This window comes from Pinus tabuliformis, chromosome 8 (genome assembly GCF_031772625.1).
Source record: "Pinus tabuliformis cultivar Carrire ecotype Pingquan chromosome 8, CPIR1, whole genome shotgun sequence".
NCBI classification, from domain to species: Eukaryota; Viridiplantae; Streptophyta; class Pinopsida; order Pinales; family Pinaceae; genus Pinus; species Pinus tabuliformis.
Window position 1 is genome coordinate 1,492,899,687 of NC_142294.1, and position 27,100 is coordinate 1,492,926,786.

Below are 27,100 nucleotides of genomic sequence, written 5' to 3' on the forward strand. Positions count from 1 at the left end.
AATTAAAAGAAGATAGAGACGAATTGCAGCAGGTGGTTTTCACCCACATTGGGTTTCCACCTTATATCTTGTGTTCTTGTGTGTGATTGTCCTCTGCTCTGTTTTACTATTTCTGGTTACTAGTTATTTGATTCTGATACACAGATTAATAATCAACATCTGAAAGATAAAGTAAATAATAAGTTTGCATTGTATACGCGGGTTTCCTTCTACATAGTTGCGTATATACGTGGTTTTAATTAAATGAAGTAGCGTATATCATCTGGATTTGAAAAAGGAATATTTGACTTGATAATACTGATTCACCCCCCTCTCAGTATTATTTCCAACAACAAATACAAAGGAGCACTTACAATGGCCAGGGTATGTGCGATCAATCGCATCGCAACATCACATCGGAACATTTCAATGGAGTGGGGACGATAATAACCATGACCGCGATAACCAGACCCAATAAAACTATGGATGATATTTGATAATATTTCAAGTCCGGAAACAACGCTTTTTCAATGTAAACCGCATTTTCGTTAAACAAACAAAATACAAGGGATAAAGCGCCAATGCGATGTTACGGACCTGAAAGGGTTTATTAATGTTGTTGAATACTATTTCAAGTCCGATATGAGTGGGATTTCATGTTTTAATGTATTTTTTATATAAAAGGGAAATCACAAAACAGGTAGGATTTCGGGAGGACCAAAGGCGGTAAGTGGTTTGGGTCAGGCTTCGCCTGAGCCCATACAATGGTTTCCATGTGTCCAGGCTGATGAGAGAGAAAACCACCCTTATCGAGTGGTTAACCCCTATACAAAAGGGCCACCCGAAAGGAACCACAACTGTTGGATCTGGATCTCCCAGATCAACAATGGAGATGTGATGCGATCAAAAGGTGGACCCAATAGGAGTTATAAGGCAGATTCATAATATTTGAAGTCCAATCAATAGTGTTTGGTGGAATTTTCCTGTGTTTGAATGTATTTCTTTGTGTAAACAGAGAACAATGATTTCGAAGGATTTCAAGGGCCCGATGACCCATTCCGTTACAGTATAGGCAGCCACCATCCCCGAAAACGTTTAGCAATGATTGCTAACACTCAGAGGGGGATCTGAGTAGACAAAGGTCAGGAAGCCAGAGAGCCTGAGAAGGTGAAATGAACAAACAACGCAGATTGGCTTTAAAGCCACAGACTGCTAGAAATAGAGGGAGGCAATGCTGAGACAGAGAAATAGAGATAGAGATTCAGTGAGGAGAGTCTGTGTACTCAAAAGAGACTTGGGGGATCCAAGTAAAGTCTTGTTGTTTTGTATCTGTTGTGTGAGGCTCAATTTGAGCTCACTGTTGTAAAACTTTGTTTTTGAAGACATAATAGAGAGGTCACCACTAAAGGCTAGACCAGGAGACATAGCTCAGGAGTGTTGGGTGAACTCCTTATTAAACTTGTGCTTATATGTGTTTGTCTATTATGTTCTTTAACTGCTTCATTATCTATGTATTTCACAATCTTATCGATCCATTGCACAAAGTAACATAGGCAAATCCATGCACATGAGTTTGTAATACCTTAATAATTGTCTAAGATCTCATTTTCAAATCACCATGTTAGGGTTAAAGAACTACAACTTTAATGTAAAGCACTAGGCACATGATAATATATTTGTAGAAAGGATTGGATAGACTAAAGTTCAATAGAAATCAACTATTTATTTATTCACCATTTTAGACTTCTTCTCGAGATCTTGGGGTATATTTAGAATATGATTTAGGATTTGTTTTTAGCATATTTGTCGAATCGCTTTTGGGTTTAGTTTGTGTGTATTGTCTCACTTTATGTGTTTTTATAATTGACTATGTTTTGCATTGTAATATTATTATGTTTAGGTTATTAATATTTTCAAGGAATTTTATGGATATTAATAGATCTAATATAATTTAAAATATAAGCTCTTTATCACATTATTTCACTATGTTTTTTACTCTCCTTTTAAACTTCCACTCCTAGATATTTGGAATAGGATTCAGGATTTAGTTTTTGGCATATTTGTGGAATGAATTTTTTATTGCATTCAAAATGATAATTATTAATTAGGCAGTGCTATTGATATATAAGAATGCTACTAAAATATGAAAAAAAACAAGTTTTAACATTTTTGTACTTTTATATTTTTTTTTCTAATTAACTGAGTTGGTTGGCTTCACTGTAACCTAAAAAAAATATTAATAAACAAATGATAAATTTAAATATAAAAATCAAGAGAGTTTTTTTTTTAACTATTAATATAAATATTTTTTTATAATATTGTTTTTTAAGGATATTAGTATTTTCAAAGAGTTTTATGAATATTAATAGGGTCATTAAAATTTAAAATATATATATATTTTTAACACATTATTTTATTTTTATGAATTACTCTATTATATATTAATTTATAAAAAAATAAAAATCATGTATATTATAGATTTGAGGTTTTGGGATCTTCATTTTGTGTATTGATGTCTTCTGGAATCATCACATTCATGATTTTATTGCATATATATTAACCTGCATATTTATAATATATTTTATTAAATAAAATAGTCACATATTATAATTTATAATTAAAAATAATAAATTGTGAAGAAAGATATGAACTTTGTATTAGAAGTTTTTTTCTTTATTTTTATAATTATGAAAGAGATAAATAAAAATATAATAAAAATATATAAATATCACAATGTATAGATATTATAAACAAGCTAAGATGGATTTATGCTAGTTAATAATATCTATACAGTGTGACCTTTACATAGTATATGTTATTATATTATTATTATTATATTTTTATTTACCTCTTTCATTATTATAAAATTAAAGAAAAAATTCTTTAATACTATGTTGGTGGATCTTTCTTTTCAATTTATCATTTTTTAATTATAAATTACAATATATGAATATTTTAATCTTATTCATATATTTTATTTTAATAAAATATATTATAAATTTACATAATATTTATTTTTTATAAATTAATATATCAAAATTTATACATTTAATATAATAGACGAATGAAGTAAAAATAAAATAATGTGGTGAGTTTATATTTTAAATTTTAATGGCTCTATTAATATTTACAGAATTCTTTGAAAACACTAATGACCCAAACAAAATAATATTATAAAATCGTATTTACGTTAATAATGATAAAAAAAATCACCCTTGATTTTTATATTTAAATTTATAGTTTTTATATTTATAATTTGTCTGTAGGTTATAATGAGTCTAATAAAACTAAGTCAATTAAAAAAACATAGAAAAATATAAAAATGTTTAATTTTATTTTTTTTCTTCACATATTGGTAACATTCTTCATATATCGGTAATACAATTGAAATCCATATCACTTTGAATGTGATGCATTGTTGAAGTCCATCTATTTTATTTTTGGGTAAAGTGAAACAACACACATTCACTAAACCCAAAAAACCATTCCACAAATATGTCCAACACTAAATCCTAAATTCTATTCCAAATATGCTCAAAAAATCTAGAATAAATTTAAAAAGAGAGTAAAAAACATGGTGAAAAAATTAAATAATATGATAAAGAGTTTATATTTTAAATTTTAATGGTTTTGTTATTATCTATAAAACTCTTTAAAACATTAATAAACTCAATTTATAATTTTTTGAACGTTCCAATGCAAAATTGAGTCAATTATAAAATCATATAAAAAGATAAGAATGTTTAACCTTAACATTCATACTAGTAACACTACATAATTAATCATTATTACTTTGAATGTAAACATAGTCATCATTGATTCAAAACCCGATTATGAGCCTAGATAATTAAATAACCATTACTTATGGTGCATTAATAAAATTGATCTATTAGGTAAAGTGAAACAATAGGAACACAAACTAAACCCAAAAAATCATTCATCTATTGGGCAAAATGAAACAATAGAAACACAAACTAAACCCAAAAAATCATTCCACAAATATGCCCAAAAATGAACCCTAAATTACATTCCAAATATACCCAAAGATCCAGGAAAAGTCTAAAAAGAAAGTAAATATGCCCAAAAGTGAACCTTAAATTCTATTCCAAATATGGCCAAAGATGAGAAGCCTAAAAAAAAGTAAAAACATGTCCAATAAAAATATTAAAAAAAATATATATATATTAACTGATTGCCACTAAACTTTTGCGTGTGCAATACGACCGGCAAACTCTTTCCATTCTTGTATCCTTTCAAGCTTGACTAAAAATATTGTTTCTCCTATGTATAAATTATATGTTATAATAAACATTTTATATATTAAATGATATTAAGATGATATTAATCATAAGTATAAAGTATAAAATAATATATTAATAGATATATTATTATAATTAGTTTGTGCTTCCGATCAACTCTATTTTTTTATTATATATATATATATAATTATAAATTATATAAAAAATAAACATTAGATATGTTAAATTATAATTCTAAAATATTATATTAAAAATATTTATAATTTTAATTTAATTAAAAATATGATAAAAAATATTGATATATATATTTTCAGACATTACATTTACACATCTCTTTTATATTTAACTCTATCTATTTCAAAATGTGGAAATAGACTTGAAAATTTCATATTTAAAAAAAAATAGTTAAAATTTCATGCTCGTGAATATTCTCCGTTGTATAACCAGAGAGAGGGGGATGCGATCTCATGCCCATCGTAACCTTGTAAGTTACGCTAATTTTTAATTAATAATCGTAATTGGAAGGTCCAATCACTAACTGAAAGTCGAAGAGCCGTTGTTTCCATTCTCTTCTTTCGCCTGCTGGATCGTGGCTATTTTATTCTCTTCGGCTTGCCTGCCATTACATCTAACCTTGAAACCATAGTGTATACCGCCTAAAACCACCTGAAACGACGTAGCTTGGTTGACTAAGCCCAAACTATGCAACACAAGAGATGACTCATCGTGAATAAATTCTAGAAAGACCAATTGTCCAGGAGTAATGACTGTATACTAATTCCCTCACCTCTTATTTTGTTGGAATATTAATTCCAACTGCAGGCGGACGTGGACAACGACTGCAACACAAAACCGCTCAACAAAAACCACCAGCGTATCGGACCCCCTTCGACCAGCAAGCAGTTTTCGTATGATCGAGTCCTATACAATCTTCTGTTGACGCATGGTTCTCTACATACGTCATCATTTCTGACTTTTCGAGACATAAAATTCAGCATAAAGAGGCGTTCCGAAATCCTCCACCGCCGTCCCATTTACTTCCTCATTCTCTGCCCGTTGATTGTTTCAACCTGAGGTGCATTAAAAAGCTTGCGTGGAGTAAACTCAAACAGTTGACCGCATGTCCCTTCTGCAAAAGAATTAAACTCAAGTTAAATGTTGTCGTAGAAAGTAGGTAGATATTTATGTGTTTTTTACGGCACTTAATGTAATAAGTTGTGTTAGTTTTTGTTTTCATATATGTTTTGTTTTGGTGATATACGTTGGAACAAAGAAAAAAAAAAGGTGTGGGGCTGCAACGAAATGTAAGTGTTGACTAGTGCGAAAACAAAAAAAATGAAAACGAAGTATGTATGAAGCAAGGAGTATATACATCGCACAGCGGTGCGTGGAGTGGTGTGAGAAGTGTTTTTTTGGTTTTGTTGCTTTAGCGGAGGGGAAAGAAATTTTTACAGTATAGGTAAGAATTTTTTTACAGCAGTATGTGTAAATTTTTATTACACCAGTAAAAGTAAAAAGGGGTTTTACAGCAGTAAACCCAGCACAGTAAATTATCAGGTGGAGACAGAGTTTTGTTGGATGAATTTTTTGGTGAATCCCTCTCAGTAAAAGAGGATGAATATGTATCAGGCATTTTGTTTTAATGAATAGAAATTCCTTTTCTGGTGGTGTAATACTCTGTTCTCAGTAAAAAAAAATTAAAAAGCTTCCTTGTGCAAAAAGATCCTGGAGTAAAGGAAACAGAGCATTGCCTCTGTGTGTTTAGTTTTGTTTGTTTTTGGGATTTTACCAGAAAAATCCCCAACAGTGGTATCAGAGCAGGTTTAGGCTCTTTGAAGGTGTTCAAGACGCTGAAGGGAGGAGTCTTTTGTTGCAGCAGTAAATCTTCTCCAGCAAAGTGAAGTTTCAGGCAAAAGATTCAGGTATTCCTCAAAGTTTTTTTTCAGTTATTGTTGAAGAAACAATCAGTGCTTTAAACACACAGTCAATAATTTAAAGCATAGTTGAGGATGCAAGAAATGGTTAGCACCACCACTAGCATGGGTATGTTTAACACCAAGTTCCCACAGTTTAATGGGAAGAACTATGACCACTGGGCAATAACCATGAGAGCCCTGTTTGTCTCTCAAGATTTATGGGAATTAGTTGAAGATGGCTTTGAAGAACCAACAGATGAAAATGTGTTTAATAGATTAACTCAGGCAGAGAAGGATCTGCTAAAGAGCAATAGGAAGAAGGATTCAAAAGCCCGTGTGTTGTTGTATCAAGCAGTGGACCAGAGTGTGTTTCCAAGGATAGCAGTAGCCAAGACATCCAAAGAAGCATGGCAAACTCTCAAGACAGCCTATCAAGGCATGGAGAAAGTAAAGACAGCAAAACGACAGTTGCTGAGGAGAGATTTTGAGAATCTGAGCATGAAAGAGTCAGACAATATTGACTCATTCTTCACACATGTAATTGGATTGGTAACACAGATAGAAACTCATGGAGAAACCCTTGAAGAAAGGAGGATTGTGGAGAAACTGTTGAGGGTCCTACCCTCAAAGTTTGATGTGATTGTCACCACCATTGAAGAGACAAAGGATCTCTCAAACTTTTCAGTTGATGAGCTTCATGCATCACTGATAACACATGAGCAGAGGTTGAGTAGAAATGAAAACTCATCTCTAGAGCAAGCCTTTAAGACCCAAATGTCTTTTGGAATAGGAAGAGGTCAAGGCAGAGGAAACAAGAGAGGAAGAGGCAGAAGCCAGAACAGAGGTGGAAGGAACAGTCCAGCAAATGCTCAAGGAAGAGGCAACAATCCAAATCAGAACCAAGGCCAAGGCAGCAACCAACAAAGAGGACAACATCATGCTCAAGGACAAAGGTATGAAAAATCCAATCTCCAATGCTATTATTGTAAAAAATATGGGCATTATGCCAATGAATGTAGGAAGAAGCAACATGATATAAGTAATAGACAAAATGCAAATGTCACTAGAGAAAACATCAGCCAAGATAATGTGTTGTTAGCTTGTAACATGGCTGAAGCAAACAGTGAAGACATATGGTTTTTAGACTCAGGTTGCAGCAACCATATGACAGGAAAGATAGCCTTCTTTTCTGCCCTAGATAAAAATGTGAAATCAGAAGTCACACTAGGAACTGATAGCAAAATTTCTGTTATGGGAAAAGGAGAGGTAAAAATATTTACAAAGCAGGGAGAAAAGAAAACCATAGCAGATGTCTACTATGTCCCTGGAATGAGATGTAACCTCTTGAGTATTGGACAGCTTGTCCATAAGGGGTACAATGTTTTCTTTAAAAATGATGTATGCACCATCATGGATATAGCACCCAGCAAAAGATGCATTGCTGAAGTGAAGATGACAAGGAACAGGATGTTCCCTCTTAGAATAAGGGCAGATTTGAAAAACAAAGGAGAAATTGCAGCAGTCACCCAAGAGGCTTTCCAAAGCGTGCCAAAGGATGAAAATTGGTTGTGGCACTTGAGATTTGGACATCTCAACTTTGGAGGTCTTAATTTGTTAAGCAGAAAAGGAATGGTAAGAGGATTACCATTGATAGAGAAACCGGACAGCCTTTGTGAAGGTTGCATTTTGGGGAAACAACATAGAGAAAGTTTTCCATCAGGTAAAAGCATAAGGGCAAAGGCACCCTTAGAGATCATCCACTCAGATTTATGTGGACCGATGCAAGCTCCATCATTAGCAGGCAGCCAATATTTCCTAACATTTATTGATGACTTTACAAGAAAAACTTGGGTATATTTCCTTAAAAACAAAAGTGAAGTGTTTGAGAAATTCCAAAATTTCAAGGCATTTGTGGAGAACCAAAGCGGGCTGCATATTAAAGTTTTGAGAACTGATAGAGGAGGTGAGTATATCTCCAAGGAATTCCTAAGATTTTGTAGAGAAAATGGAATTCAAAAACAGTTTATAGCTAGGTACACCCCACAACAAAATGGAGTTGCTGAAAGGAAGAATAGGACCATCATGGATATGGTGAGGAGCATGCTGAAGGCAAAGCATTTGCCAAATGATTATTGGGCTGAAGCTGTAAATTGTGCAGTTTACATTTTGAACAGGTGTCCTACAAAAGCAGTGTTGAACAAAGTGCCGGAAGAAGCATGGAGTGGGAGAAAGCAAGGAGTCACCCACATGAGAGTTTTTGGACGTGTGGCCTATGCCCACATTCCAGATCAGCTAAGGAGGAAGTTGGACAACAAAGGGGAGAAATGTATATTCATTGAATACAGTGAGGAATCCAAAGCTTACAGGTTGTATATCCCATCAACCAAGAAGTTTTTTGTTAGCGGAGATGTTCAATTCATTGAAGAGGAAGCTTGGGATGGAAGCATAGAGAAAACAGTGAATGTTAAAAACTGTTTGTCTCATGATAAAGATGATGAGGAGGTGGTTGAAATGCATCCCCAAACAGCAGCGCCAACACCACGACAGCAAGGGACACCATTGAGGATAAATGAAAGTGCTTCTCCAAGCACATCACAAGGAGGAAATTCAAGTGCATCTTCAAGCACTTCCACACCAAATGAACGAGGTAAAAAGTTTAGAAATCTAAGTGATATTTATGGTGAAGGAATGAATTCCTTATTTGCCTTGTATTGTCATGTTGATGATCCTATTCGTTTCGAAGATGCAATTAAAGATAAGAAATGGATAGAAGCTATGGATGAGGAGATTAATGCCATAGAGAGAAACAAAACATGGGATTTGGTTGAGCTACCAAAAGGTAAAGAAGTAATTGGAGTTAAATGGGTCTATAAGACCAAGAGCAATGCTGAAGGCAAGATAGAAAGGCACAAGGCAAGGCTGGTTGTCAAAGGATACAAGCAGCAGTATGGGAGAGATTATGAGGAGACTTTCGCACCGGTTGCAAGAATGGAAACCGTGAGAGCAGTGCTGTCTATAGCAGCTCAAAACAAGTGGAAAGTTTACCAAATGGACGTGAAGTCAACATTCCTAAATGGAATGTTAATGGAAGAGGTTTATGTTGAACAGCCTCTAGGCTATGAGAAGAAAGGTGAAGAGCACAAAGTGTGCAAATTGAAGAAAGCTCTTTATGGGCTAGAGCAAGCGCCAAGAGCATGGTACAACAGGATAGATTCCTATCTATTGGAGAATGGATTTGACAAATGTGAGGGAGAACCCACAGTCTACATCAAAGAAAAAGATGGTAAAATTTTAATTGTTGTCTTATATGTTGATGATGTTATTTTCACAGGTAATGATGATCAGCTCATTGAGAATTTTAAATCAGTCATGAAAGAGGAATTTGAAATCACTGACATGGGTTTCTTGAGATACTTCTTAGGCATAGAAGTAGATCAAAATGAAAAATCTCACAAGCTAGATATGTAAATCAAGTGTTGGGCAGATTTAACATGCAAGAATGCAAAGCAGCGATCACTCCCACAGTAATGGGATTAAAACTCAGCAGAGAGGACAACAGTAAGGATTTTGATCCTAGTTTGTACAGGAGTATTGTTGGCAGCCTTATGTATTTAACAGCAACTAGGCCTGACATTATGTTTGCTGTTAGTTTAATTTCCAGATTCATGGAGAGGCCAAAGGAGGCACATTGGCAGGCAGCAAAAAGAATTTTAAGGTATGTCAAAGGTACCAAAAGGTTTGGAATTTTATATAATGTCTCAGAACATTCAGATTTAATTGGATACACTGATAGTGATTGGGCTGGAAGTGTAGATGATCGGAAAAGCACTTCCAGTTATGTATTTCATATGGGTTCAGGAGCCATTTCATGGGCTTCTAAGAAGCAGTCTATTGTAGCATTGTCTACAGCAGAGGCTGAATATGTGGCAGCTACAGCAGCAACATGTCAAGCAGTTTGGATGTGAAGAATGTTGAGGAGCTTAGGCCAAGAGCAAGCAAAAGCGACAGTGATTTTTTGTGACAATAGCTCAGCTATTGCATTGTTAAAGAATTCAGTGTTTCATAAGAGAACGAAACACATTGATACAAGGTTTCACTACATCAGAGAATTGGTGAACAGTGGAGAAATTGTCCTAGAACATTTCCAGACTCAAGAAGAGGTAGCAAACATCTTGACAAAGCCATTGGATCAGAAAAGCTTTGAATTTTTGAGGAAGTGTCTGGGTATGACTGAATGCCCAACAATTGAAATTAAAGGGAAGTGTTGGAATATTAATTCCAACTACAGGCGGACGTGGACAACGACGGCAGCACAAAACCGCTCAGCAAAAACCACCAGCATATCGGACCGCCTTCGACCAGCAAGCAGTTTCCGTATGATCGAGCCCGATACAATCTCCTGTTGACGCGTGGTTCTCTACATATGTCATCATTTCTGACTTTTCGGGATGTAAAGTTCAGCATAAAGAGGCGTTCCGAAATCCTCCACCGCCGTCCGATTTACTTCTTCATTCTCCGCCGTTGATTGTTTCAACCTGCATACGAGGTGCATTAAAAAGCTTGCGTGGAGTAAACTCAAACAGTTGACCGCATGTCCCTTCTGCAAAAGAATTAAACTCAAGTTAAATGTTGTCGTAGAAAGTAGGTAGATATTTATGTTTTTTTTACGGCACTTAATGTAATAAGTTGTGTTCGTTTTTGTTTTCATATATGTTTTGTTTTGGTGATATACGTTGTAACAAAGAAAAAAAAAGGCGTGTGGCTGCAGCGAAATGTAAGTGTTGATTAGTGCGAAAACAAAAAAAATGAAAACGAAGTATGTATGAAGCGAGGAGTATATACATCGCACAGCAGTGCGTGGAGTGATGTGAGAAGTTTTTTTTGGTTTTGTTGCTTTAGCAGAGGGGAAAGAAATTCTTACAGTATAGGTAAGAATTTTTTTACAGCAGTATGTGTAAATTTTTATTACACCAGTAAAAGTAAAAAGGGGTTTTACAGCAGTAAACCCAGCACAGTAAATTCTCAGGTGGAGACAGAGTTTTGTTGGATGAATTTTTTTTGGTGAATCCCTCTCAGTAAAAGAGGATGAATATGTATCAGGCATTTTGTTTTAATGAATAGAAATTCCTTTTCTGGTGGTGTAATACTCTGTTCTCAGTAAAAAAAAATTAAAAAGCTTCCTTGTGCAAAAAGATCCTAGAGTAAAGGAAACAGAGCATTGCCTCTGAGTGTTTAGTTTTGTTTGTTTTTGGGATTTTACTAGAAAAATCCCCAACATATTTGACCTAGGCGCCACAATTTTCGAAATATCTTCAAAAGTTTTTTGGTGTTTTGGGAGGATTAGTGAAAATTACAATGGCTAATTTATATTAAAGCCTTAGCCATTTTGCAGCCGCAAATAAGGCTTTCAGCAAGGGACAATCCCAACTACAACATTAGTGAGAAAGTTTGCAGCACATCAACCAAGGGACTCGAGCATTTAAACCTCAGTCTATAACATATGGTCATGGTTTATATTGTTAGATGACTCTTATTCATTCCTTGTTATTGTTTATTTCATATGGCTGATAAAGGTTTGGTTTCAGGGTTCGAGTGGTTGTTTGCGTATATATATATATATATATATATATATATATATATTTTTTTTTTTTTTTCCTTTGTTTTACAAAATAAGATTATCATATATTTTCTTTTATTGTTAATATTAAAATGTATTTTTTTTATTGTTAATATTTTGTATTTTGATGTTAATAATAATATTGGATGTTAACCATCATCATCATAAAATATTATTATTTTATATAATATAAAATATTAGTATTTAATTAATAATAGAGGACACTTAACCTTAAGGGCTAATATTAATATCAATTATTAATATTAAAAAAATATTTTAAGATTAATTTAAAATTTATAATATAATAAATATTTAAAATTTAAAATTATAATATTAATAATATTAGTCAAGTGCATTTATTAATTTGGTTAACTATGTTTAATAGTCAACACTCTTCAACTTTGATTATAATCAACCACATTAGTCAAACAAAGTCAATCTTTATAATTAATATTTATATAACTAACTATGATCAAACTTGTTCAACCCTATGTTTACCGTATTTAACAATAGTCAATCATGGTCAGTCATGTTGAAGCAAGGGAAATTTAGGTCAACCATGGTCAACCATGGTCATTTGGTCAACCATAGTCACCATAATCAACCTTTCAAAACTATGGTCAACCCATCCTCAACATGGGCAACCATTGTTAATATGGTCAACCTAGGTAAGCATGGTAAAACATCATCAACTATAGCCTTCCATTATCAATATAAACAACCATCATTTATTATAGAAAACCATGGTCAAATTAGTCAAACCATGTTCACCCATGGTGAACTTGGTCAAGCCATGTGACAAATGTCGCAATGTGACAAACATTGTCACATTGTGACAAAAAATGTCACAATGTTAAATTGTCGTACTAGGACAAACATTTTCGAAAGGTTACATTACATTGCCATTTATCCAACGTCGCAACACGATATTACAAAATTAGTTAACCACATTTACTAATGTGGTTGGCTATGTTGGACAATGTTTGACTGTGTGACACTCAACACTCTTCAATTTTGGCCAAACAAAATTGCCTATTAATATTATTGATTAATATTAATAGTCAAACATAGTCAACTGCATTAGTCCAACATAGTCAAACATAGCCAACCACATTAGTCCAACACAGTCAAACAAAGTTAACCTTTATAGTCCATGTTTAATTAGTTGATGATGATAAAACTTGGTCAACCCTATATTTACCATATATAACAAAAGTCAAAAGTCACTCATACTTGTCCTCTGTCATTGTAACTCGACCATATTCAATTATAGTTAACCATGATTGACCAAAATCAAACATTGTAACATTTTGGCTTTATAATATTGGGTTTATAATATTAGTGTTTATGTTAGGATTTATAATATTACGGTTTATAATATTGGTTTCATAGAAAAATATGGTCAACCATGGTCAAATTAGTCAAATCAATTTCACCCGTGGTGAACATGGTCAAGCCATGTGACAAACATTGTTGCAATGTTACATTGTCGCATTGTAACAAACATTGTCACAATGTTACATTACATTGTAATTTATCCAATATTGCAATCCAACATTACAAAATTAGTTAACCACATTTACTAATGTGGTTGACTATGTTAGACAATGTTTGAATATGTGTGACACTCAACACTCTTCAACTTCGGTAAAAAATAATCGCCTATTAATATTATCGATTAATATTAATAGTCAAACATAGTCAACCACATTAGTCCAACATAGTTAAACAAAATTAACCTTTATAGTCAATGTTTAAATAATTGACCATGATCAAACTTGGTCAACCCTATATTTACTATATTTAACAAAAGTCAAAAGTCGATCATATTAAGGTTCATAATATAAGGGTACAATATTAAGGTTTATAATATATATATATATATATATATATTTTGAGTTTGATATTAGGATTTATAATATTCGGTTTAATGTTGGGGCTTATAATGTTGAGTTTATAATGTAGAGTGTTTAATATATAAGATTTATAATATTAGAGTTTAATATCATAAAACTTCATTATTGCTTATATAATTATATAATATTAATATTAAATCCCTATAATTATTAATATGGTTGTTGGGTATTAGATTGATGGTGAATGGGTACACCATTAAGACACTCCTTGCATAGATACTCATTGCATATATTATCTATTCAAATTCCTCCTCGGTGCTAGCCTACTATATATATAATTTACATTTACGAATGTATTTGTCCACATATAATGGGTAGAATAATAATCAGGAAGCTGTCTATGATTGTTCATATGACGGTGAGCCATCAATATCAGTTGGCGAAGAGACGACAGGAGTCAGCGAAATTTATGTAAACAATAATGATAGACGGTGAATTGATGTAGAATCTACGACTGTCTACTTGTATAAATTCTCCTATGTTGAATGCAATGAGCAAGCTCATGTAGTGAGTTTCATATTTCGGATATGGTATTGGGGCCAGAGTTGTGGGCTCGGTGGTGTGTGCAGTCGTGAGCGCTCAGTGGTGTGGCTGTGTGTAAGCCTGGAGCATGTGCAAGACGCTGAGTGTGTAGTGTTGTTCAAGAGCATTGTTTGTAAGTTGAAATTATAATTGGTTTGAGCACAGTGGATGTGTGGTGGCGTGAAATTCTGTGAGTGGATATGCTGAGAGTAAACTGAGGGCTCAAGGACCATTATTTGGCAAATGAAATTTCTTGGATCGTGGCTATAACATTCACCGGAACATAGCGAAAGTGCAAGCATTTTGTTGTGGATTATGTTATGCAGTTTGACGTTGTGAGATTTTGTGTCAGGCATTGTTAAGACAACGTGTTAAAGTCGCTATGTGTTGAAGACAAGGCTAAAGCGTGTGAAGAAGCCCTGTGTGGGTCGTGTGGATTGCGGAGTATAATCACATTGGAGGACCATGTTGTGAACTGAAGATACTCTGTTCGTGTCTTGGAGGCAGTGTCAAAAGATTTTTTTGGAGAGTTATTATGTTTTGTGCATCCGCCGCTGTTGAGAGAATGTTGAAAGAAGTCATCAAATCACTGTTGGTGACCATGGTAGTGAAGTCGCTGAAGAGTGCTGCATTTATTGTCTTTTAACTGCTGCATGTGAAGTTCTGAGTGCCAATGTGAGATCTGGTACTCAAAGTCCTGGAACCAGAAATTAATGCGGGTGTTTGGCAAGCAGTTGAACGTGGACATGTGTTGATTTGTACATTGTGGTGTAGCATCTGGCAAAGGAAAGTCGTAAGGCCATTGAGTAGCATGGCTCCAAGCCACTGCTAAGATCTGGTGTGGCAGATCTGCATCGGAGGAGTCTGCACAAGGAGCTGGAGTGCGGGCGTAGCTTGTAAACCATGGTAGAGCTCAGCAAAACTTCACCATGTTAGATCATCATGGTCAAAGAAATTGTAAAAGATAAAAGGAGTATGCGAAGTCATGATGGGTCTGCAAAGAAGATTGAAACAACTTAAAAGAAAGAATCAATGGATAGAAGTCGCAGAAGAATATGGAATGTTTCTAGCAATAGAATTCATGCTCAATGAAGACATGAATCCAAATATAGATGTGGATCAACCAGAAGAATTTGAAGACACTGGTGCAATATTGAAGCGATTAATGGCAGTTCTGCCAATTTTCTCAGGTAAAATTTTTAAAATTTGGGCAATAAAAATGGATGGATTGTTTGGTTCAGTAGATTTATGGCAATTTGTTCAAGAAACTTTGATAAATGCCCCCAATAAGAGTAGAGGTGCCATAACATTGCTTCTCATCATATTAGCTCTAGATAAAAACATTTTGTCCAATATTTTGTATGAATCTGGTGAAATATGTAATGCGAATTTTTTTTGCATATTCTTGAAATGAAGTACAACATGAAGTGGAGTGAGAAAGTTGAAGTTGATGAAGGTGTTGTTAAAAATGGTGATTGCATTGAGCACCATAGTTGGGATCAAGACTGAAAGTGTGTTTGTAGCTGATAATAGAGTAGCATGTGATAGTGAGGAAACTCCCTGTGATGCAGAGTGTGAAGTCAAATTTGATGAGAATTATGTATCTCATGAAGAGTGGTTCAATATGATGCATGAAAAGCATCTTATTGATGAGTTTTTATTTGGTGAGAAGAGATGCCTACCTTTATACACAAATCAAATGCAAGACAACATGTTTGCAACAACATAGTTGATTAAAGAGGTTGAGGACATGAAACAACCAACTATGACAACAAAGAAATATGAAGAAAGGAAAACTCTCTTAAAAGCTCAGGATGACAAGAATTAGCATGGTTCTTATGATCTTTTATATAAATCTAACATTTCTTTTAAGTGTGCAGATATTGACAGTGAGGAAGAAACAATAAACGTTGAAGAAATTCCAAGCATTAAGGACAAGTATAAGTCTCAAGAACCCACAACAATGTTGAATACAAAGAATGTTAGCCCGCAATCAAGATCAAGAAAGAGGAGATTACGAGTTCAAGTGTTCCACCTTTGGCGCAGAAAACGTAAAAACTATCTTATGGTAAGAAAGGTGAAGATGAAACTACACAAGCGAATGAACAAGCATGGACCCTTTAGCAAGAAGGCGAAAATGAAAGTTTTGTTATCAAGTTTTCTTATGTACCGTTGTAAGCCTAGTTGAGACTGAGACCAACAGACAAGTTAATATTTAGGTTGTGATTAAGGGGAGGCGTTAGAATAATCATCACGAAATCGTCCAAGACTATTCATATGACTACCAATCATCAATGTCAGTGAGCTAGATTTAGGTAAACAATAATGAGAGTCTATGAATCATTGTAGAATCTAAGCTTGTCTACTTGTATAAATTGTCTTATGTTTAATGAAATGAGCAAGCTCATGTAGTGAGTTTCATATTTCTAATAATAATTGGCATAAACCTATCAACCACATTTATTAATGTAGTTGTGCTGATATATAATCTGGAAGAAAGAAATACAGCTACACTTATATAAACTCTATAATACCCCTACCCCATGCGGAAGAAATGGATACAACCTTCATTTCTGTGTATAAAGCAAGTCATACCACAGTCGTGTTTATCGAGTTGCTTATGAGGAGTAGAACTCGCAACAGCGAGTGAAGGCCTCAATTCTCCACGGCCGGCGTATGTCACCGGCTTAACAAATATATGCGATAATAGTGTGGGAGCAGGAGAGTACGTTGTCGAATTTCATAGGCCGAACCTCAAAGAATTGGATTGTTTAGTTGAGATTCGCCCACTTTCAAAGCCTAAGGTTCAAATTTTCAGGTTCGAAATTCAAAAAACCCTGTGACTTACAACGCTAGGTTCCATGCAATCAGATTCACTGAATATACTTTAACATGAAAAGAGTTATAAACAAAACCAAAATGTGAAAGAGAGAGACAATAGTACATCTGATGAGCAATTACTAATATAACGAATTGATAATATGTCTGGAAAATTCTTATATCATTTAGGCAAATGAAAAATTTTGCTATAAAATTAGCTTCTATTATGGAACACGGTGCTCTTTATCACATCGCTGGTAAGAGAGTGAATTGCATCCTTTCCTATTCATTCCATTGTCTACTAGTGTCGTGTATGTAATCACCCATATGTAATCACTCATTTTTCTACAGGGTAAAAATATGGGAGTCTGTGAATGTTGAGTCATATCCAAGGAATAAACAGTGCCATTGTATACATTATATTTACCTATTTTCAGGAATGGTATAATCTTATATTCATTCACATATTGATAATTCTGTCTCTTTATTTGCAGCAATCAGTGATTACAGACAATCTCTCCATTTCCAAATTCTGAATGAAGAGAAGAAAGATATTCAACTTCAGGTGCGTCTCCGGTCACCAATTGACTGAATCTTTGAAATTTCATGGTATGTGTATATATATGGGTGTGGTCTAATCTTTGAAATTTCCTAGTATGTGTATATATGGGTGTTGTTTAATTATGAGATGTCTTGGAGTTTTTATTGGGTGAAAATTTTGTTGGTTAAATTTTGATTTTTGTTATTTAAATTAGGTTTTGAATGTATTTATATATGTAACATTTTTACTAGTTATATTGTAGAGAGTTCACAATTTAAACTTGTAATTCCAATTATTTCAACAATTTATTTTTTAATTCTGAACCAATTAAACTAGAAAATAAACCAGAAAACTTCCAAAACCTCTAATAATAAATAGACTACTATCAATAAAAACAAATAGAATGAATGTTTGAAATTTTCTTTTTGGTATTATGCTTGAAAAATGTTTTGTACTGCCTTTAAGGTGATCAGGGGAGGAAGAAGACGTAAAGTTTCTGGTATTGTTATTAAACACTGTTTTGTACTTCCTTTTTAGGTTATCAGGGGTGGAAGAAGGTATGACATTTCCATATTCAATCTTCTTGTTGGTGATGTTGTGCCCCTCAATACTGGTGACCAGGTATATTAAAATTGGAAATGTACTAATGCCATCAATGCCTTTCTTCATTTGAGAAATTGAATAACCATGCTATGGAAGACTCATCTTTCCTTTACAGGTCCCTGCAGATGGCATTCTTATCAGTGGACATTCCCTGTCAATTGATGAATCTAGTATGACTGGGGAGAGCAATTACGTATGTACCTCATTTGCTGATCTCTTTGCATCTTAGCCTATTAGCAAAGTCAGGGAATTTTTCCCAGAAGCTTGTGATGCTAAAGTTTGCAACACTTGCATCAGTCTATGACTGGCTCTTCATTTTTCTTTTTCTTAATAGGTTGATAAAAATAAGAAAAATCCCTTTATGTTGTCTGGCTGTAAGGTGGCGGATGGCTATGGTACCATGCTGGTGAGTTGTTACGCTTGGTTATTCGTTTTGAAATAATTGCGATTCCTGATTGCGATATAATGGATTATTTTTCTCTATCATTACTGTTATCTGTTCTGTTTGATAGTAGGGAGTTGATTTGAGGTTGTAGTGCCTTATTTCAGGTAACTGGTGTCGGATTAAATACTGAGTGGGGTGTATTAATGGCTAGCATATCAGATGATAATACGGAAGAAACTCCATTACAGGTCTGCCTTTTCCAACTCGTTTAATTTGCATTCTATTCTGTGCCATGGATGGTACTTTCACATCTTCAACGCTCACAGAGAGTCCTCTTTATAATAGGTCCGCCTCAATGGTGTTGCGACTTTTATTGGTAAGGTTGGACTTGCAGTTGCAGTTGTAGTCCTTGTTATCGTCTTGATTAGGTAAGTGATACTACCCTTGATTTTTTATTCTAAACTGTTTGTGTTTTCCACTGCCATATGTTCCCTGCACTGACTGTACTTCATGTTTTGTTGTATCAGATTCTTTACAGGACATACAGAAGACTCCAAGGGGAAACCCATGTTTCAAGCAGGAAAGACTAAGGTTGGAGATGCAATCGATGGAGTTGTTAAAATCTTTGCAATTGCGGTAGGCCGGCATGTGCCACCTTCAATATCTTGCTAGTTTTATGCTTGAACGGATGGTTTCTATAAAATCATTTATTTCTTTGTTTACAAAAATGTTAAGGTCATTTCCAAGAATTTTATGAAAATGTAATGAACATAAATATTAATGGAAGTATCTGTTTCTAGGTCACCATCGTTGTTGTTGCAGTTCCAGAAGGACTTCCATTGGCAGTCACCTTGACGTATGATTGATCACAGAAGTTTTTAAATTTAACTTCTTCATATTACCATTTAGTAACAATATGGATAGCTACTATTCTTTTCTTAACTCGTCTTCTTTTAATTTTATTGACAGTCTAGCTTATTCAATGAAGAAGATGATGGTTGACAAGGCTTTGGTTAGTATTTTATTCAAAATAATTTATTGCTATGGATTGATGGCTGACTGGGTTTTCAGCATCTTAAAAATTCATGAATTGCAGGTACGAAGGTTGTCAGCTTGTGAGACTATGGGTTCTGCTACAACAATTTGTAGTGACAAAACAGGGACACTGACAATGAATCAGGTGGACCATTGTCATTGCTGAATATCCATAAGCGTGCTTCTTACTTATTCGTGCAAATAACAAGAGGATGTAATTGTTGGTAATTGTATGCTAACCTTAAGAAATCATACTTGGCTTGCAGATGACAGTTGTTAAGGCATGCTTTGGTGGCAAGATCAGGGAGCCATCAGAAAGTTTCCCCACGGTTTTACAATCTCTTCTTATTGAGGGGATCTCCAACAATACTACAGGAAGTGTCTTTAAACCTGAGGTAAAACGTTCGAATCTTTCCAATCGCACATGTACGAATAGAAACAATTGGAGGCGAAGATATGCCTAAACTCAATATTGCTCCCTTTTTATTGCATTGTGAACAATAAGCAAGTCTTCCAGCAATGTTTGTTAAGCTCTTAGTTACTTGTTTTCTCTCTCTTGATCTTCTGTTGGAAGCTTCAATTAATACACCTTTGAAGAACTGTACTACAAAATAGCTTAAAATGTCAAATTTGAAAACACCTATTTTATTTTTATAAAGTTACCTATCGTCTTTCCTTTCAACTCATACATACCATATAGAGTGCGCGGATTAGTAAGAATTAAATCTAAACCTTTATGGTTGTCCTAACACTCCGACGAGCACCACAGAACCAATGTCCCGTTGGAGCTTCCTTTTAGTTTCCAATCTTATTTACGTTACAATATTTGAGATATGAGAAGATGGCATTAAAGGCTTTACATCCTTTGAGCAAGAAAGTTACTTTTGCCAACCTAACCGGGTTAGAAGAGTTTTTTTTGAAATGTTATTTATATATTAGCATAACCTCGTTTACTAATGTGTTGATATATGTTGATTGGCATAAAAGTGGAAAATGTCATCAATTAGCATATATCAACCACATTAGTAAATGGGGTTGTGCTAGTTACAACTAACGTGCATGGGATGGATTCATTGACCATGGTTGACAAGGGTTGATGAAGTTGATCAAGGTTAACATCGTTGACCATGGTCAAACTTACATTAATGTTACAAAAATGGTTACATTAATGGTTGAGATGGTTGATGGGGTTGACCATAGTTGAAAAAGGTTGACCATTATTGACCATATTCAACCATAAAGAGCTTGATTGATCATTATGGTTGACCATAGTCAACCATAGAGACCTTCGTCGACCACATTCAACCATTCTAACCATCGTTGACCAAGGTTGGCCATTAGGAATCAATAGAGCACGGAATTTTCTAGGTTGACTATGTTTCACCAAAGCTGACTATGATTGACCATATTCAACCATAGAGACATTGATCATGGTTGACCATATTCAACAATCATTGGCAATGGTTGACTATGGTTGACAATGATTGATACTGACATATTCTTATTGATAATGGTTGACCATGATTGACAATGGTTGATCATGGTTGACCATAGACACCTTGATTGGCCATTATAGTTGACCATATTCAACCAAAGAGACCTTGGTTGACCATGTTTGACCATAACCACAAAGATCGTGATTAACCATTAAGGTTGATTGTGGTTGATCATGGTTGACAATGGTAGATCATTATCAATCATGGTTAACAATGGTTAATCATGGTTGATCATGGTTGACCTTGGTTGGCCATGTTTGACCATTCTAACCATCAACATCTTGGTTGACCTTGGGTGACCATGGTTGATATTGGTTGATCATAGTTGATCTTGGTTGACCATGTATGACTATTCTAACCATTCTAGCACAACCCCATTTACTAATGTGGTTGATATACCCCAATTGACATCGTTTTCATACATCGATTGTCATATGAAAATGTTGCTTATATATTAACATAAATAACATACAACCACATAAAAGATTACTTATCAACTGTATTTCAACAAAATAATTGAGTAATGATCTTTTAGTAAAAGTTATTTTAATTCAAAATTATAATTTTTTTATTGATTCGAAATTAAGAGGTCCAATGAAGTTGATATCAATTAGAAATACTCATTTGAAAAAAATGGTTAAAGAAAAGACAACCCCAAATATCCTAACATAGTTTTAGTGGTCTCAAACATATCTACAATTCTCAAATAAATGAAAATTTATCTCAACTTCACCACAATGAGGACACAATTCATTTATGACACCCAATCTTGAGTGTCATTCATTGAATGATAAACCTTGGTAAATTAACAACCAAGTAAACATCTTCATTTTATAAAAGAGCTCGCAAGTCCAAACTTGTATTACTTAGCAACTATTTAACTTGTCCTAAAAAAGAAGGGCGTGACATTGTTTATGTTTTTATACTCAAATGGGTTTACTAAAAAATCACATCCAATCCCACTAAATAGGAATTAAGTGTGTGATTTCTCCCAAATTGTATTTGATTATAAAATTCCTAATCCACAAGGCACAACCCAAGAGAGAGCTAATAAGAGTCATATCGCCTAAGTAATTTATCCCCTTTACTATTTCAGGTTGGCTCTCCTTCAGCTCAATGGGAGTATCCCTAGTAGGATTACAAAAGCTAAGCAATGAGGCATGAGGTGATGTGAGAGTAGCTTTAGTAAATTAATATTTTTTTGGTATTTTTAAGATATAAAAGAGGTGATGGAAAGAAATAGACATTAGTGTCAAATCTAACAAGGAAATGGATTTAAGAAAAATCTAAGAGGTCGTATGGTACCAAGAAGAAACATCTTTTAAAATGGGCTATTGTCTCTATGGATTAAGATGAAAAGACTAGGGCCAATGACTTCATAGTCTTCTATCTAATCAAGATGAAAACGAAGACAAAGGCCTACAAACAAGGGGCCCTAAAAAGAGCACCTTCACTAGAAAACTCAACTATCTAGCGTAGTAATAATAATTAACAATCTTCCAAGAGTTCCTAAAAGAGTAGATGGCATTAGAAATTAGATACTTGCTAAAATAAGAAAGGGAATAAGATAGAAGTTACCCTAAAATTATTTCCTTCCAAGTGGCAATTATTACCCTTTAATGGATTAACTTTGTTAGCTTTGTAAAAGACTTGAAAATATTTAATCAATCTTTATGCACCAAATGGAAACCAATGGAGAATAACTTCAAGAATTAACACCAAGTAGTTATGCATCCCACAAAAAAAAGCCTTTATATATCATTTATGCTCTAAGAAATATATGCCAATGAATCTCCAACATGGGAATCCTCCAAAAACCCAACCATGAGTATAAATGAGGAATGACTACATTTTATATAGAATCTAGCTCATTTCTTTCATAATAAAATAACAATTATTCATGTGAAAACCCAACATCTAGCCTAGGAAGGAGTAAAGAATGATTTTATTCAAATAATATTCAATAATACACAAAATAATGAAGTGGTCAAGGTGCATAGTTACAAGTCTTCAACAAATGATATTCCTAAGAGAGAGGAGACATCCCTATTAAAAGAGTAAAAATATTAGTGAAAGGTGCAATTGTTAGCCTTTAAAGGCCTCCAAGTGGATAGATCCACAACTAACTCCTCAAAGTAGGAAATGAAAACCTCATAGATCTCCTCCAAGGTGGATATGTATCTCTCTAAGGTGAAATGTCCTAACAAGCAATGAATAGATGCTCCCAAGGGTGGATGGCCTTCAATATCTGTATAAAACATGGGGCATGTGGTCTTAGGAGTCAGGGATTTATTCACCATGGACATGATCAATAATGATCTCCCCAAATCACTAAAACACTCAAGAAAAAGATGTTGGGAATTCCTCTAATGAATGGTGAAATTTGTAATGAAATTTTTTCTACAACAAATTTTTAAAGCACCATAACTTTGTCATTTTTTTTTTAAATTTCTAGTACAAAAACATTTTGGAAATTAAAATCATTCTACATTTAAGGGAATTGATCTGGTAGAAATTTAGGCACTCTATCGAAAGACAAATTCTTTTGAAGCTAGGCCACCCTCAAAATATGCAATCAACCCTATATCTAGGGTTTGGAACTATAAAAACTCTTTTTGGTCACCCCTCATGTAAATATTATTGTATGAACAATTGTGTAAATGTGTATACATATATGTGTGTGAGTGGTTGTGTTTAAAATGATGATTGAACTGAGGAGTGGGCATGGGTTTAAAGGCTGAGGAGATGAAGTTGTTGTTTTGAGTGTAAGCCAACCACTACATTTGATTTTCCACCTATTTCATTGAATAAGTATGGCCTAACTAGTGCAAGTCTTGAATCTGTATGGGCTGCCTAGATGAAGGATGATCCCATATTGTTCTCATTGTCGGTGGAAACTTGGGAGATGGTCAACATGAAAAGAAGTTTGTGCATGGTAGAGGAGCATAAGGGAGAGACAAAAAAAAATAGAAGCAAAAAGCAAGGGAAATAAGTGGGGGAAAGATGATAAAAATTTTGATATGCAATCGAGAACAACCTTTCTCATCAGCAAGTGTTTTGTTATTATGGGACAATGATCCCTATTCTCTATTTAGACTAGTGGTATATTTGTGGGGAAGAGAGATTTATAGTGAGAGTTCAGGAGAGTTAAATCACTCAGTTCTTTCTTGGAGCTAATAAACAACTAGGTGCTTTCCTTGGGGCTAAAAAGCCAACTATGTGTTTGCTTAGAGGGATGATAAACCACTGTGTTTGTTTCCTGGAGATGATAAAACATTAATTTCTTGTCTTTGGGTTGATAAACCATTTATGTGCTTGCTTGAAGGGATAATAAACCATGTGCATAGTGCATTCATCCTTCTAAAATTGAACGGTGTATCACTAAGCCTCAGGTGAATATTTGTCATTGAATCCAGTTGGGTCGAGGGTCACTTTGGTGCTTACTACAGGGAGTAGTTGATATACCACCTATAAAGTGGAATCCTTACCTAGATTGTTTGTTGACTAATGATTGGTGTGAAACCCTTAATAACTTAACTCCTTAGACTCAAAATTTGGCTCAAGGGTGATCAGTTCCAAGAAAACATGGTTAGGTGGAGAGTTGAAGTCCCTCCATTGGTTTCCAATCAATAGCCTAATCAAATAAGTATAATTACCTATATAGTGATTTTTCTATGAGGAATGAGTGATAATATCATATGTTATAACAATGAATGCTTTATCATTTGTAATAATGGAATGTGTGATTCCTACTTATTTACAATGAGATTCTCATGTGATTGATTTCCTTAGTTGGGGAAGTGTTGTCGTTGCTACAAAACCCTCCAAATTTTGGCCTATATTCAAACTTTGGAGCCTCCCTTTGATCATGTGAACTTTTATTTCTAGTTTTTAGAGTCATCCCAATACTTGCTTCCTAAATTTATAATTCCCTTGTTGAAGGAATTCAAAGTGTCATCTTTTGTTAAGGAAAGTGTCATTCTTTGTGAAAGGAAGTTATGGCACACCTATAAGAGGGAGATCTGGTGCTTTCTCTTGCATTAATGTATTTTATCTATCATAGGGACATGCATTGGACTTATTCTTAAGGTATTGCACACTCTCTTGTTGCAGTCGACGCTTGTGTCGAAACCTATATCTTAAGTGTCGCACTAGGAGGTAAGTGTCATTTTGTTGTCATTTCGATGGATGCATGTTGATTTTGGGTGTTGAGTGTCTTACTACCATGTGTATGGTCATTTATGAGTGTGTGATCATGTTCAAGTCTTGTTACATGCTTCTACCTTCATCTTTTTTCCTTAATGATTGCACACTTACTCAATTTAAGAGTTTTCTCTGTCTTCACAACTTTCCTAACAAAGCACCAACCTTCCTACATACTTGAACTTCAGAGAAATGCCTCCATCAACTACGCACTGCACAATATCAGTGCCCACCCTGATTATGAAGTTCCATCCCTGCTTTTGCAACCCAACATCCCAGTACTATTTCCCTTCGAACCAATCGCCTTCAACTTACTTAAGAAATATGGGCTCAATCACTGTCAACTGCACTTTCCCATTGTGCAGTCCTTGACCAGCCTTTCCTTCATTGCACACTGTGCACTTCCAGTCAATAGTCAGGCCATGTCTCTATCTCTGTAGTGCTCAAATGCATAGTAAATTGATCGTCCCTTCCAGAACTACCACTGCATAGTCACAGTGAGCAGGCATGTCATCTATGCCTTCCTAACTTCCTTAACTACGTAGCCATGTGTCCCACTCTCTTAACCACTATGCACTACGCAGTCATAGTGCATGAGCCCTCACTCCCTACCTCCTACTCCTACACACTACACAATCCTTAGGTCTTCTCCTTAATATTGCACACTATCCCAGCTTAGTCAATGTGTTGCATGAGAAATAGGAGAGACTAAGGGATTTTGGGACTGATGTTGTCTTGTCATGAGTGACCTCTATTTGCAGGTCTTATTATCTTAACATGGAAGGATGATGCTCAAGGAGAATGTCAAGGAGATGATACGAGAAGACACTTATGAAGTTGAAAACATAAATAGATCATCAAGCAAAGAGATAAAGGGACACTAGATCACGATGGAAGAATGAATATCAGGATCACATGGAAGACTCTATATCATAACTAGCCTCTTTGAGGATGAAGATGAAGTGCAAGCAAGACCTATCATGAAGATGTGAAGATAGCAACAAGAAGAAAATCTTGGCATTGATACATCACCATGAAGTTCCATGTCACCATCACCAAGTCATGGCTTCTCAAAGTGTCACCATAAAAGTCATGTGTTGTCAATTTACTTTGCCACAAATTTGTGGAAATGTAATAGTATTTTCAAAAATGAGAAAATGTAAAATGTGTGGAAGCCCAAGGTTCACACATAGAATGTGAAGAGTCATGTAGAAGCTCAAAGGTCTCATAGGAATTTGAAAATTCACATGGGAGCTCAAGAGTCATGAGGGAAACTCAAAAGTCACAAGAGAGGTGGAGAGTCACCTCATTTGTTATATATACACCCTCATAACTTAATAAAAGGAATTTCCACCTTGGCTTCTCAAGCTAGGCATAGGAGAGAAGATTATTCTTTTGAGGAGCAAGTGATGGCTTAATGTTCCACTGCTGAAACTTTTTTTGTATCATTGTAATGGTGTATCTTGGGACTTTCACTTTATAATTTGAAGCTCTTGGATCCGGAACACTTTCATGCATATGTCATGAATGATTGTAAGACTATTATTTCATTGTTTGTAGTGTATGTTTATGTTTTTACATACTAATTAAAATGAACTATTTCATTGGCTTTAGTATGAAACTTTGAAGTGTGCGTCTCTTGTTTTCATGATCATTATTTCTATGTGAACTATTTCACAAGATAAATAATGATTCTTTCAGATATATGCATGTGTCATTTCTAGAATAGTACTATTACTCTTCTCTTAAAGATCCACTTTCTTGTCCCTTCCATGAAAGAACCATTATACACTTTTCAATTGAATACA

General features: G+C 34.5%; 1 protein-coding gene across 1 annotated transcript in view; it reads left to right on the forward strand.

Moving 5' to 3' along the window:
- Window positions 1-27,100, forward strand: part of LOC149241477 (calcium-transporting ATPase 8, plasma membrane-type-like) — a 244,784-nt gene that overhangs the window by 127,623 nt on the left and 90,061 nt on the right. Inside the window, exons 8-18 of the mRNA XM_089373995.1 lie at window positions 17,524-17,594; window positions 18,108-18,191; window positions 18,289-18,366; window positions 18,508-18,579; window positions 18,723-18,806; window positions 18,904-18,986; window positions 19,086-19,194; window positions 19,359-19,414; window positions 19,528-19,570; window positions 19,655-19,738; window positions 19,860-19,988. Coding sequence (XP_089230121.1) covers window positions 17,524-17,594; window positions 18,108-18,191; window positions 18,289-18,366; window positions 18,508-18,579; window positions 18,723-18,806; window positions 18,904-18,986; window positions 19,086-19,194; window positions 19,359-19,414; window positions 19,528-19,570; window positions 19,655-19,738; window positions 19,860-19,988 — 893 coding nt within the window. The remainder of the gene's footprint in view (window positions 1-17,523; window positions 17,595-18,107; window positions 18,192-18,288; window positions 18,367-18,507; window positions 18,580-18,722; window positions 18,807-18,903; window positions 18,987-19,085; window positions 19,195-19,358; window positions 19,415-19,527; window positions 19,571-19,654; window positions 19,739-19,859; window positions 19,989-27,100) is intronic.